Genomic DNA, 13,698 nt, shown 5'->3' on the forward strand with positions numbered 1-13,698 from the left:
GAAGAGCCAGAAGGGGAGCTGCAACTGAAAATCCATACACCAATGGTTTCCCTTTTGCCAGAGAAATAGCAGTGCATATATGCAACATTTGTTTTCTGCTTATGTTTGTGGCTCTGGAAACAAATCATCTGTTTAGAATAGCTGCCTTTCCTGACACTGCTGGGAAGTGGTGAGAAGGTGGAGCTATGTAAACAGAGCTTTGATCCTATTTAGTACCGTAACAAAGACCTGCTTATTTATGTTATACAGAAAACCAGTTGTTTAAACAGGTACTGATACACATCCCCCAGTCAAAGTTTTTATTCACATGGGTTTAGGTTTCTTGTCATTAGTTATCACTAACGTCAGCATGTACAGTAAGTCCTTAAACACCTCACAGTAGTTGCAGTTAGTTTACACCATGTCTGAGCTTTGCAATGGGCTGAGACAGCTAAAAAAAAGGGCTCTGTGTGGAGCAGAAGTCACTGTATAACCTAGTGAATGCTACTTACTAGTCTTTGTTCTTTTTCTTTCTGCTAGGCTTTTTATAGAAGCCAACAATAACAAAAAAGTCTTCTCTCATCATTTTTTTTTTCTAGAAGGAAAAGGGATATGAAATCTTATATCCTTCTTGGAAAAGTTATGACAGACTGGAAATGTTATGAAAGCACTAAACAGGTCAACCAGGCAAAGTGCTATCCAAAGACTTTTTATTATTATTTTGTAGCAATTATTGCTTACCACAATGTACTGCCGATGTAACTCATTGCTGACTTGGATGAGTTAGCTCAGATGCTGGTATCTCTCTCTTGCACTGACCGTCTCAACTTCCATCTCATGAAGTTGACAGCAGATGACTATGCAGATGTCATAGCAGGTGATGATGAAGTCCTTTTCTCAAGTGACAAAACTCAAAGCATTGGAGATACAAAACAAACAATAGCATGGCATTGAATTACACCCCGAACCGTAATGTAACTCTAATCAGCAGATTCATTCTGAGGTGCACGTTGTTGAAACGAGATCACAAAGTGCCGTAGTCATAGATAAATTCAGGTTTAGTAGAATTTATAACCTTTTGTCAGTTTTAGATGAAAAAACCTGCCTGTATCTGCAGTTCTGTAAGCGACCACAGTGAAGAGAGTGATGATGGCAGCTGTCAATGACCTGTTCAAGGATACTGAAAGAAAATTTCAGAATGTTTCTCTCCTCTTTGTTCAGCCTTATGTTATCCATCACTTGGTTAGCTGCTTTAATTCAAACTGCAGAATCCTAGTACACGATGCCAGCTGATATGAAAACAATCTGGAGCTGGATATCCCCTACACACAGCTGGCACCTTATTCCACTCTGTTCTGCAGTCCTCACCATCCGCTTTCTATAGATGTGAAAGAATAGGTTCACTAAACATACCTACAGCTGTTCAGCAAAATCTGTTTTGAAGTGACCCTGCCACAGAAGGGTGCCAAAGGAAGTCCTCCCCTGATCAAAGCAGGGAGCTCCAACCCTGGAGGTTTGGCAGCAGCTGCTTGATTCCTCTGGAGATGGCCTGTCCACTGAGAAATGTGTGAGCTAACAGTGACACTCGGTGGTGAGCCAGATACAATGCAAGAGATCGATTTTCGCAGGTTTTTGCTTTCGTCCATTGTATCAGATGGAAAGGTATTAAAGCTGGATTTGTGTATTTCAAAGCAGAGTTTCCTTCTCACTAAGATGAGCCTCAGTGTACCTCCAAGTTGTAATTTTGGCTTCCTGTAGAATTAACAGATTCAGACAAGATATTACCTATAGTATACATAGTGCAAGTAAGTAGGCAGTGTGGTTATGCATCATTAGATATCCTATGCAGGGCTGCCTCAACAGCAGCTGAAGAAATACTAAAAAATAAAACAAAATACGGATGGAGGAGCAAACACTATGATATGTGAAAGGATGGAGTATGAGCCTTTTTCTTGTATTTTTTTCTTTCTTTAAAAAAAAACAGAGCATTCATATTTTTGTAAGTGTACCACGTTTTGCTATTTTTTTTTTCTTCTCACATAGAAACATTAAGAATAATGGAAGAGTTGAGATTCAGGTGTTTCAGGATAGAGTTATATTTTAACTATTTTTTAAGGTGAAGACAGCAAGTATGCAGCACACAGCACGAAATGCATGATCTAAACTGAGGTAGAGGTTAACCATAAGAGGAAGGGCTAATAGGTAGTGTCAGAAAGGGGAGTGAGAGCAGTAGGATAGGCGAGGAAGCTGAAGAAGCTTAGTTTTGAATCACCCTGAGAAGACAGATCTGAGATGTTAAGAGTCAAGGAAGAAGAGACTGGTGAGCTTAAGAGGTAAGAAGAAGGACCTGGAATGACAGTTTCAGTAGTATAGACAGAAAAGTACAGCCCTATGCCAATTTATGTAGGAAGAAGACAAAACAATTTGGGTCTCGCGAATAAATGAAACTACAGAGAGGGCCTGCGTCCTGGTACAATTCTAAACAGCTTTGAAAATGATCGGAGTAACAATATTTATGAAATATCCTCAACAATTGCATACAAAAGATGTAGTAACTCAAACTACTGGCTGCTGGAGCCCAGTAGCCACAGGTAGTGGTCTTGGAGGTTTCTCCCCCTATAGCTTTCAAAGGCAAACTTGTGGCAGGGGGGCAACTTGTGTGGTTGTGCAAGGTGGAGCTCAGCTGTAAGCTGTTCTTCACAGAGCTCAGCCATGGCCAGTTTGGTGATCCTAGCCAAACAAACTCTGGTGAGAGAGGCCCAGAATGAGGTAGAAACTTCTTCATTTGGGGTTATGAAGAGGGACAGGGTCAGAGGAGGGGAGCAGGGGCAGCTGGGGATGGTCTGTGAAGGGAGCAGCTCCATCGCAGCAGCACTCACGGGCTGGAGCACCACTGGCCAGTGCTGAGCAAGGAAACCCAAATTTTTGGGGATGTGCCAGGCATTGGGGCTGGGAGGGATTTCAGCTGAGGTAAGAGCAACTCTCCCAAATGCTTGATGGGCATGTGAAGGGCAGGTGCTCAATGTCTGCTGTGAATTTTATTGTGTGAATCTTGTCACTGAACTTTTGGAAGTAGGTCAACGACTTTGAGAAGCCGTATGTTGTGAAGAGACATCACTACAGTGCTTTCCTCCAGCCTGTCAAAGCTTGTGGCTGTGTTGCACTGCTCTCGGTGTGCTCTCAGCCAGCTTTTGAGCCTCCGGGACTCTGGCTCAGGAAGAGGCACCTTGGCTTCAGCTGCTGGTTCTTGCAGCTACCCATCAACACTGATTTTCAACATCTCAGGATTGGAGATGGAGGCACAGTCTGCTTTTGATGGGCTGAGATCCACTTGTTGCTCCAAGCAGACGCCATTGGGAGGAGAGGGATTTTCCCCCAACCTTCCCTCAGGTCGGACCTACCCCTCGGCCCTGAAGGAGTGGTGCAGGAGCCCTCGGAAGGACCATGGACACTCATCCTAAGGACCACATCTACTCCTGTTATTCCTGGCTCCACTCCAGGTTGTCTCCCCCTGGTGCTGCCTTCCAAGGAGGTGACCTGGGCTGGACCAAAGCCCCGTCCCAGCTCCTTCCACCTGGTGACACTGCTTGGGGACACTGTGGGGACGCCCCCTGGGAGGGCGGTGAGGCCCCCTCAGTGCCCTGACACTCACATGGATATTGTGACCATCACTTGGGTGAGATTTGTGAGGTCATTAAGAAATTTTTGGGAAAAAAAATGAAGTACCCATATTATCTACATAAACATTTGGTTTATGTATGTCTACATAAACATCGTGGCATGAAGGTTATCTGGGCAGCCATGCTAAGAGCATCTTCGTCTGGCCCTGAAACGAGGTGGTCTCCAGAGGGAACCACCAGCTCTCGGCTTGTTCTCCGAAGCCCGTGCCTCATGCTGTACTGCAAGTCCCCTTCTTTGCCCTGTATGCACCCCATGGAGCATGGTCAAAATGCTTTGGCAGCAAATACAGCGATTCTCCAGTAACAGGAGTATTTAGGGCATGTGGAGGAGGGGGATTCTGTCCCATCACGCGTTATTGCTCCTTGTGGAGAATATCCAGGAAACAGGGAAATACATGGCTAAGAAGGAGCAAACAAATAAATTGAAATTCTATGAAATTACAAGCGGAATTAGCTACGATTGGCTTTGCTCCTGTGGATTCAGAGACATGAAAAACAAGGCGAGACTGTTTGTTCTGCCCACATAAGATGTAGCTGGAGTAAGGGCTGCCCTCGCCTCTGAAGAGAGTTTCTGAATTATTTAGTGTATAGCCTTTCTGCTCCAGCAACAGAATCACCCAGCGCTCATCTCGTCTGCTTTTACTTTCTTTTCTTCCAGTCTTTCTTACACAAAATTGCAATTGCCCCCATGTGTTATTTATTGGAATATTATGCTTTTATAACGTAGCTGTGGCTGGAACAGACTCTGTAAGTATCTTCTGCACCCCGTGTTTGGAACAATTGGCAGGGAGAAAGAAAACAGACTACAGTTCAATACCAGGGGTATGAGAAAATAAAATAAAATATAATAAAATGATAATAATAAAAAAGAATATAGAGTTGCTTCTACTTCTCTATTTGCCCATGAATTAATCTACTCTGTTATTCTGGGTCACAGAAAACTTAAAAGCACTTAAAACTGCACCCTAGTTGCACAGTTGCATTAGTTGCATTCATTATTCTGCTTTATTTCTTCTTCTTCTTCTTCCTTTTATATATATATATATGTATATATATATATATACAGAAGAAGCCTATTTCTGTAGTGTGTTAGAGGGTGATGCAATACAAGCCCATTGCAACATATTCCAGATAGTTGTTTGTCAGATGATAGGATCTCCACCCTTGATTCCTGTATCTACATTCCAGTTTAAATAAATTAGTTTTATGAATGAACAACTCAAGCCTCAGAGAAGGTCAGCAGCGAAGGCAGGAGGAGCATGGCAGGTTCAAGGGGCAGCCCGCTAGACCCACTGGTGTTTCACAAAATACCCATCACAAAGACCTCACAGCCCAATGTACTATGAGGAGGAAGGGTTTCTCAAAACGGAGAAGCAGCAGATTAAGGATCCAGGCACCAATTTAACTCATTTTAAGGAAAAGGACTCAGACCAGTGGACAACCCTTGGGCTGCAGCACAGCCTGCGGGATGGGCGAGCAGCCCCCGGAGGACGAGGATCACTGCGCTCCCTACCACAGCTCTTGCTTTATTCCCATCAAGCCAGCATCCCGCCCTTCCCTTGGTGTGTAGACCATTTCCAGAAGCGATGGCACATGAACGCACGCTGCCTGATTTATCACGCACGTGGCGGTGCGTTGCTGCCCGGAGATGATCTACGTGACAGCACTGCAGATAAGCGCTGGCTTCTGAGTTAACCTAGATCCTCAGCCAAGTAACACGTTTCGCACGCCCACAGACCTCGTGGTGGCACCCGGTGCCAACCAGCCCCAACGATGGCAGAGACCTGCACGGGACGTGCTTCAGCCTCTGCTCGCAGAAATACCTAGCAAAGGATGGTCTGTAGGACCAGGCGGTCCCTTACACGTCCCCAGCAGCCTCTGGCATGTAAAGTTCAACTAGGGCCGCCTTGTTAAACGTTTTTCCCTTCTTTTAAGGGATTTCCCTCCTCCCTGCCAAGCCACAGAGGGCTGACTTTGCTTCACATATGGAAATTAAAATATAGTATCTCGACGTAATGAGTTTTATAGATTTTTCAGGCTGGTCATCTTTCCACGAGACATTAAAAATCGTGTTTGTGTGCATTTCTTTAAACCCATCATTGCTCTCTGTGCAGCAGGTAGTGAAAGCCGATGCTGGATTGGATTTTTTGCTAGCACAACATTGAAAACCCGTCGGTGCTGCTCGTGTTGAAATCCACACCCTTGAGCTGTGATTCAGCAAATTCCCAGAGCAACCCCGTGCTTGAAACCCGGCTTCCTCCTGTCTGTCCGGGGGTGGATTTCCCCTCAAGAAGCCAATGAACAAAAGCTCGTTTATTTCTGTCCATGATGAGGAGGAAACGTGTCCTGCCGCCTCCCCACCTCTTCCTGCAACATGCTGCCTCCCGTTTGCGCCAGCTGCTGAAGGCTGCGAGTGGCGATGGAGGCTGGGGGCAGCAGAGCTGGAAGGCAGAAGTCGCCGTTTCGGACCACGCTCCCTGGCTCCGCTCCACACCTCCAAAATAAGAGCTCTGCCTCGTCCTAGCTGCGAAGAGAAGAAAAGCAAGCTGCCTGATCCTTCGTTCAGCAAACGTAAGCAAAGCAGAACCGAGTGCTCTGTTATTAACTGATATTATCCAGGAAATACACTTTTTTTTGTCTACGTTCCTTTTTTTATTTTTTTTTCCCCCACTGTTTGAGGCAGGATCTCGATGGGGAAGCTGATCTCCAAAGGCTGGCGCAGAAGAGAAGCACGAGTGGTCATGCTGGGGCTCGACCTCGCCGGCAAATCCACCCTCCTCTACAGGCTGAAGAGCAGCCGGGCTATGGAGACGTGCCCCACGGTGGGCTTCAACGTGGAGTCCCTGCGGACGCCCTGCGGCGTGCCCTTCACCCTCTGGGACGTCGGGGGACAAAGCAGCCTCCGGGCCAGCTGGCCCCACTACCTGGAGGACACCAACATCCTCATCTTCGTGCTGGACAGCACGGACATGGCCCGGCTGCCCGAAGCTTTGGAGGCTCTGGAGGAAGCCCTGGGCCACCCCAGCCTGGCTGGCGTCCCCGTCCTCCTCCTGGCCAACAAGCAGGAGGTGCCCGGGGCGATGGCTCCTGCCGAGCTGGGGCAGCGGCTGCAGCGGGGGCAGCTGATGGGGCACCCGTGGGTGCTGCGGGGCTGCAGTGCCCTCACCGGACAGGGCTTGCAGGAGGCTCTGGGGGTCCTGGGTGAGCTGCTGAGGGGCGCGGGGCAGCGCTCCCCATCCCCAGAACAGCCTCTCCTCGGGCCGGCAGAGAGGAGGCAAGCCCTCGGGTGAGCCTCAGGTGGAGCCAGCACAGAGCTGAAGCTCGGGTGGACCCTGCATGGGGTTTGCCAGCAGGATGCCAGGCTCTGGGCACCCCCTGAAAGAAGCAGACCTGCAGCTGGCACACGTCGCGCTGAGAAACACCCAGCTGCTCACCAGCGGGAGCATTTTTGGATCCGTCTCTCGTACGCTCGCCACCAACCACCTCTTGCACCGGGCTCTACTCATCGACTGGTGGCGTCCAGTGCGTCAGCAGGGATGCATTTTTGGCAGAGAAGATCACGAGGGATTTTTATCTTTCTCCCAGCCCCAATGCAGGTATCCTGATGGAGCAGGACTTCAGCCAACAGCTAATCGGCTTCCGTACGGCACCCGTGGGTATAACCTTCAAACCATGGAAGCGAGTCAGGATTAGATGGTGTGACACTGTTTCAGGATGTGTACTTACTAATTCCTTGTCTTTCTTTCCCATTCCTTATTTTTATTGAATACCATTTTCAGGAAAATGTTACCTAACTTCCCTCGTGTTCTCTTTAAGTATAAGGAAGTCAAATCCAAGTTCTAGGTGCTTGGAAACATGCCCACATGGCAAGCCAACCTCTGAATATCCTCATGGTGGTCAAGGGGAAGCCCCCCCTCTCAGATGTTTTGAAACTAGGTGAAACTGTGATGTCTCCGTTGGATCCCACTGAGCCTCTTGGAGAAAGGACCTATGAAATGTGTGCCTTGGGGGCCCCCTGCACCCAAAATTCTCTTAATCAAGGTTAAAGTTAAGAAGCTTAGTGGTAGACCCTACTCTACTATGAAATGAACGAAAGTGGTGGGGCAAGGAGAGCGAGAGAGGATACCATATTTTTAGGCAGCAGCAGTCAGCTGCTTTCAGGAAGGAACTTATTCAGCCCAGAATCACCAAAGAAAAATGCACAAAGAAGCCTTCTGCTGTTCATACCAGTGCATTTCATGGCTCTTAAGGAATTAACCATCCAGCTGCTTCTGGTGCTGTGATTAGCCTCACTTCGTAGGAGGCAGCAGCTGGAACACAGAGCTTATCTGAACTCATGAAGGAGCAGAACACAACGAACCACTTATAGGAAGGTCTTAATAAAAGATGTCCTTCCAAGTGAAAAAGTCACAATTTGTAGCTGTGTTAATATATAACATATAATAACTATTATATGCGGTAAAAGAGTGTTCCAGTGTTGGTCTGGCCTGAGTGATCATGCTTATGAGTACCCATAAGTTGCACTGAACTGTAAATGACCTCTATAGCAAACCTGTGTGCATGACAAGGAGAATAAATTCATGTCTTTAAATACTTTTGTATTTGTGGCTAACATAAGCAGACTGATCTGCCTTCGGCTTGGAGGTGGCCACTGTTGGCTTCTAACACGCGTTTCCCAAGCACGTGTCGTGTTCTTGACTGTCAGAACCAGATCAAGAGGTTTTTGTAAGGCAAAAACATGCACTTGTATTGAGATAGAGATGAACGAACCCAGGTTATCCGTGCAACCCAATCACCAGCGAATGGAGAGGACAAATCTTCCCAGGGGCCCATCCGGCCACGTGGAGCAGCAGGCCTGGAGGTGCAACACAAAAATTGAATTGCTGTGCCAAAAGTTACTCCTCATTCAATTTGCTGGTGTTTTGGTCATGCATCTCACATGATACCAAAGGTATTGATCATCAGGGTCTGGGATCTGCAATATATTAAACTCAGCACAGATTGAAGAGTTGTCGTGCTGCTGCTTTACTCTTAGCTGGCTCTTGGTGTGTGCATTTGACTCTCCAAAATTGTCTGCTGGTGATTAAAAAAAGGCACTGACGCCTTCCTATTCCCCCAGGACTGGTTTTTTTTTGGCCCTTTCAAGACACAAAATAGGCTGTTCTGGCAGCAAATAGAGGTAACCACGAGCCTTTGGTAGAGATTAGCAATTAAACATCAAACTAGCAAAGTGGGAAGTGGTGAAGAAGGAGTTCTCATGGCAGGGCCTGAAGCAGAAGAGGCAACATCCCAGTTACTGACAGCGTCCTCACATCCCTTGAAGGAGGAGTTTGGCACAATACTCCATCTCGTGGGGCAACATGTGACTTACTGCCCTTGCTTTCTGGAACTAGGCGTTGCTCGACTCTCAATCACATTACCCCGCTCACTCACACCCTAGTTAGAGACTGATGAAATGATGCTGGGCCATACTGTTCAAAACAGCAGCACAGATTCATTTCTAATTATCTTTTCTTCTACCCACTCTTGCCCTGTCCTAATCCAATGCTTGCACAATGGCAAGCATTAAATACTTCGAATCTGGTGGCTAAAAACCTATGGCCAGAAGAAGTGGCCAAGTAGTAGGATAGCAAGGGTTGGGAGGGACATCCACCCAAAACATGGCTTAAGGCAGGGTCAGCTCCAAAGCTAGATGTGGCTCCGAAGTTAAATCAGGTTGCTGAAGGCATGGTGAAGTGCTTTTGAGTATCTCCAAGGATGGAGGTTCAACAGACCAGCACCTTCAGAGACCTGGTACATACTGAAGTTTACAGCAACTTCAGTTAACCAAAATTCATAATTGTGCATTCATCTTCCCAATCGCCGCTCCAATGAGAAGAACCATACTGGCAAGTGTGGTGGTCAATGGCTGGTGGCCAATGGCTCCGTGTCCAGGTGGGGGCTGGTGACGAGTGGTGTCCCTCAGGGGTCTGTCCTGGGACCGGTGCTGTTTAATGTCTTTAGCAGTGACATAGACAGTGGGATCGAGTGTGCCCTCAGCAAGTCTGCAGATGACACCAAGCTGAGCGGTGCAGTCATACCCCAGCAGGAAGGGATGCCATCCAGAGGGACCTGGGCGGGCTGGAGAAGTGGGCCCACGTGAACCTGATGAGGTTCAACAAGGCCAAGTGCAAGGTGCTGAACCTGGGCAGGGGCAATCCCAGCCATGAGCACAGACTGGGAGAAGAACTCACTGAGAGCAGCCCTGAGGAGAGGGACTTGGGGTTCTGGTGGCCAAAAAGCTGGACAGGAGCCATCAGTGTGCCTGCAGCCCAGCAGGCCCATTTCACCGCAGTCTTGGTGGACATCCTGAGATCAGACAGAAAACAGGAGATTTTGTGGTGGCAGGGAGAGGGCTGGGGTCACTGCCGAGGGGCAACTTAAAGAGGGAGCAGGTAGCCCTGGGGCAAGTGAGGAGGAGCTGGAAGAAGGGAGCACAAAGGCAACAGCCCTGGGGATCGCCTTGGGGAGGAAAGGTCGATAAGAATGAAAACAGCTAAGGATAGCTGTTTTGTTTGTTTGTTTGTTTGTTTGTTTTTCTTTCCCAGATACACACAGAAGAAAAGAAGTGTGGTTTTTTTTGGAAAAGAAAAAAAAAGTTAGAAAACAGGTTGTATAATTCAGTGAAATGGCATTGATATCACTTCAATACACCGAGCAGTTGTATATTAATTTCCTCCTCTTAAATAAACCCTGAAATACTACCTATAAAGGTTCACTGCGTGTAACTCACTGAGACAAACAGGGAGCGAAACCACATGTGCCACCACCTCTTAAAAATGCTAACACCATTGCCAAGTGGTATTGAAAACCAGCCATGCAATTGCGATCACAACAAATGACAAACTACGGTTAAAAACACTTTGGCATTTACAAGGGCTAATTAATTGGCTCTCCTCTAATCTTCTTTCTGATGCTTGATCACGGCATTTAAACCATGATCGACCTCTTGTCTGATAATTGCTATGAGAAATAATTTCCCTGAAGTTCACACGACTGATGAACTATTCTTAAATTCACTTTTTTTATAACCAAACCACCGTCATGCCAGGGTCATGAAGCCACCAGTTTCCGCAGTGAGAGGACAAAGCCGTGCAGTCCCAAGCCAAGTTTCGTAATGGGGGGGAATGCCTTTGGAAAGACCCAAGGGGAGGTTTCCTCAGGAACAAAAACACCATCTCAGGGCAGGCTGGGATCCTCACGTCCCAAGCAGGAGCAGGTATAACAGTCACGGCATTGCTTTGATAGCATTTTTCTGTCATGTACCACTTTCTCCCAGCCAACAGACTGACTCAAGGGCTTGTTCTGCTCGTGGAGAAAGATACACACTTCGCAACTTGTTATTTTCATTGCCTTCAGGAGCAAACGTTGCCTATATCACAAGCTTTGTCCATGTATCAGACACTGCTGCTCTCCACGAGCTCTCTGCTTGAGCAGCACCAGGAGAAAGTAAGGGATGGATTTGCAGAGAAAACCAGGCTTGGGAAAGCAAAATGGACCTGAGGCAGAGAGCAGAAATAATGAGACCAAAGACCCTGAAAATGGAGGAGAAACCAGATGGCAAAAGCTGGTGAGAGGATGGACTTGGTCGTGGTGCTCCCCATCAGGCAATCTGCAGAAGGGGTCCCAGCACCCAGTGACTGGGAAACCCATCAGATCTCCCAAAAAGCCATTCAAGGGTGGAGGAGGAGCGCAGCACTGCGACTAGCTGGAAGTGTCCGCACAGCGTGATTCGGGGTTGAGCATTCACAAAAGCGGAGAAAGCATCGCTCCTTGGTTTGGGTGGGAGAAGGTTGGCAGGGAAGCAAAATGTGTCGGATGTTCCTGTTTCTGCAAGACAAGGTGGGACCCATCCCTGAATCAGGGAATGGATGAGGTCGGAGGACATCTGGACCAACCCTTGCTCGAGCAGCGTGCCGAGGACCATGCCAGGACCCCAGGACCATCACCAGCAAAGAGCAGGTTTGGGGCTGCCACCATGGGTCCTGAGCCTCCAGAGCTGCCCTGAAGGAGATGGGGACAACATCTGCGGTGCCACCAAGCTCTTCAAGACACCTCTGGGGGCAGTGGATGTGTCTGGGTGGCAGTGACTGTGAACATGCACCACGGCAGCAGCTATGGCAGGGCAGCTACAGCTGGTTCAGCCTCCAGTTTTCACCCTGGTGTTCTCCTTTAGAGACCTTTCTTCTCCTGTATTTTCTCCACAGGAAGAACTTGTGGTTTACCTCAATGAGATGTCGTTCTGTCTTCCATAAAGAAAACAGCCTCGATGTTTTTGTTGCTCTTTTCTGCACCCTACTGTAACCACATTAAAAAAATAAAAAAATAAAAATCGATCACTTCGCTATCTATTCCCCAAAAGCATGAGCAGAAGATAAAACCTTCTTGTTCCCTGCCATCGCAGATCTGAAGGCTCCATCAGCCACCTCCACCGCTGCACTCAGTTATTAACTCAGTTATTAACAGAAAGGCACAAATGCAGGAATATTGCAGAACAGGTCACGGCCACCAGCACTCAGACCACACCAGAGCCTTGAACGGTTGCCATCGTTTTCTTCATAGCAGATGCACGCTAATTAAATAATTGCTGTTTCATTTTCGTGGTGGAAATTCACGGAGCTCATTGCTGTCTCCTTGAAGGTGATGGGCCCCAGGAAAGAAAATACCCCCAAGGGAAGGGCATCCAAGAACATACCTGATGTGGGGTTCAGGACTGCATATATACCCACTAGTGCAAGTACTGCTATAAAAGCAACATCAACCTTTTAAAAATGAAAAAGAGATAAAGTAATAAAATAAATAATACATCCAGAAGAAAAAACGCACCCCAAAACCCTAAAACCCAAGGACAGTGCAGGAAATTTCAGCTGTGAAACAACAGCAATGAAAACAGGCTGCCTCATTGAAGTTACTGACTGAGTCAAGGAAATGAAGAAGTCCACGAGTGTTTGTTTTTGTCCCATCCTGCCTGGATTCCAGTTTATTTATACACAGTCTGTGATTTTGATTTCAATTTTTGATTTTTTGATTTTGATTTTAAGCTTTTTTTTAAAGCTTTTTTTATTTTAAGATTTTTGATTTTTTAATTCTTTTTATTTTTTTTTTCATTAGAAGCAGTGAAATAAAGCTGATTTTCAAAAGTTACAGTAATTTTTCTCTTTCCTTTGAATCGAAATGCTTGGGGCAGACAAGTCACAGACCAGCGCAGCAGGCTTTGTGTAAGAAAAATGTCTCGCTTTTCCAAATTAGCTGGAAGGAGAAGAAGGTGTTTTTCCCCTGCTGCCCTATCCCAGCTCCGTGGCAGCACCGCTCTCACCTGGGCAAATGCCCTAAACACGCAGCAGGGAACTGGGAATGAGGAGCTCACAAGCCAAGTTCAGACCACTGGTCTTATTCCCAGTGGGCATGGAGACTGATCTATTCCTTTCACCTCTGCAACCGCCTTTCATACCTTTAAAATGTAAGCCCACCTTAAGCATTATCTTCCATGGACTAAACCACTGCTTCTTTCCTAAGACGTTATACTTAAGGAGGGTTTCACAGAATCACAGAAGGGTTTGGGTTGGAAGGGACATTAAAGATCACCTGGTTCCAACCCCCTGCCATGGGCAGGGACACCTCCCACCAGACCAGGTTGCCCAAGGCCACATCCAACCCTTCCTTTCAGCTCCAAGTTTAAGAAGGCAATGGGGTAGGACATGGCTCTTGTGGGAGTTTGTTCTTTACCCAGCTGGTGAAAAAGATATTTTCCAGCAGAGCTGGCAGTGCTGTAAAGCTGGAGATGTTCCCCTGAATCTGCGCTGCTAAGCATGATGATCCCTGCAAAGTCGTAGTAAGGCTGATGAACCTTCAGGTAAGCTCCCGGGCTCTTTATAAGGTGGTGGCCCTTGGTGCTGGGGCCCTGCGTTGCACCACGGGGAGCTCCAGACCAAGGATATTATCAGCAAGTGTCCCAAGCAGGGGCTGTCCCATGGGGGAGCATGTGTCACGGACACAGGTG

General features: G+C 47.3%; 1 protein-coding gene across 1 annotated transcript; it reads left to right on the forward strand.

The window, feature by feature from the left end:
* The first annotated feature begins 6,089 nt into the window (after positions 1-6,089).
* ARL11 (ARF like GTPase 11) lies at positions 6,090-7,083 on the forward strand. Its single transcript, XM_080608046.1, has 2 exons — positions 6,090-6,230; positions 6,343-7,083. The coding sequence occupies exon 2, from the start codon at positions 6,350-6,352 to the stop codon at positions 6,947-6,949; it is 600 nt and encodes a 199-aa protein (XP_080464172.1). The 5' UTR covers positions 6,090-6,230; positions 6,343-6,349; the 3' UTR covers positions 6,950-7,083.
* The last annotated feature ends 6,615 nt before the right edge of the window (positions 7,084-13,698 follow it).

Source organism: Anser brachyrhynchus, assembly GCF_964034855.1.
Source record: "Anser brachyrhynchus genome assembly, chromosome: 1".
NCBI lineage: Eukaryota > Metazoa > Chordata > Aves > Anseriformes > Anatidae > Anser > Anser brachyrhynchus.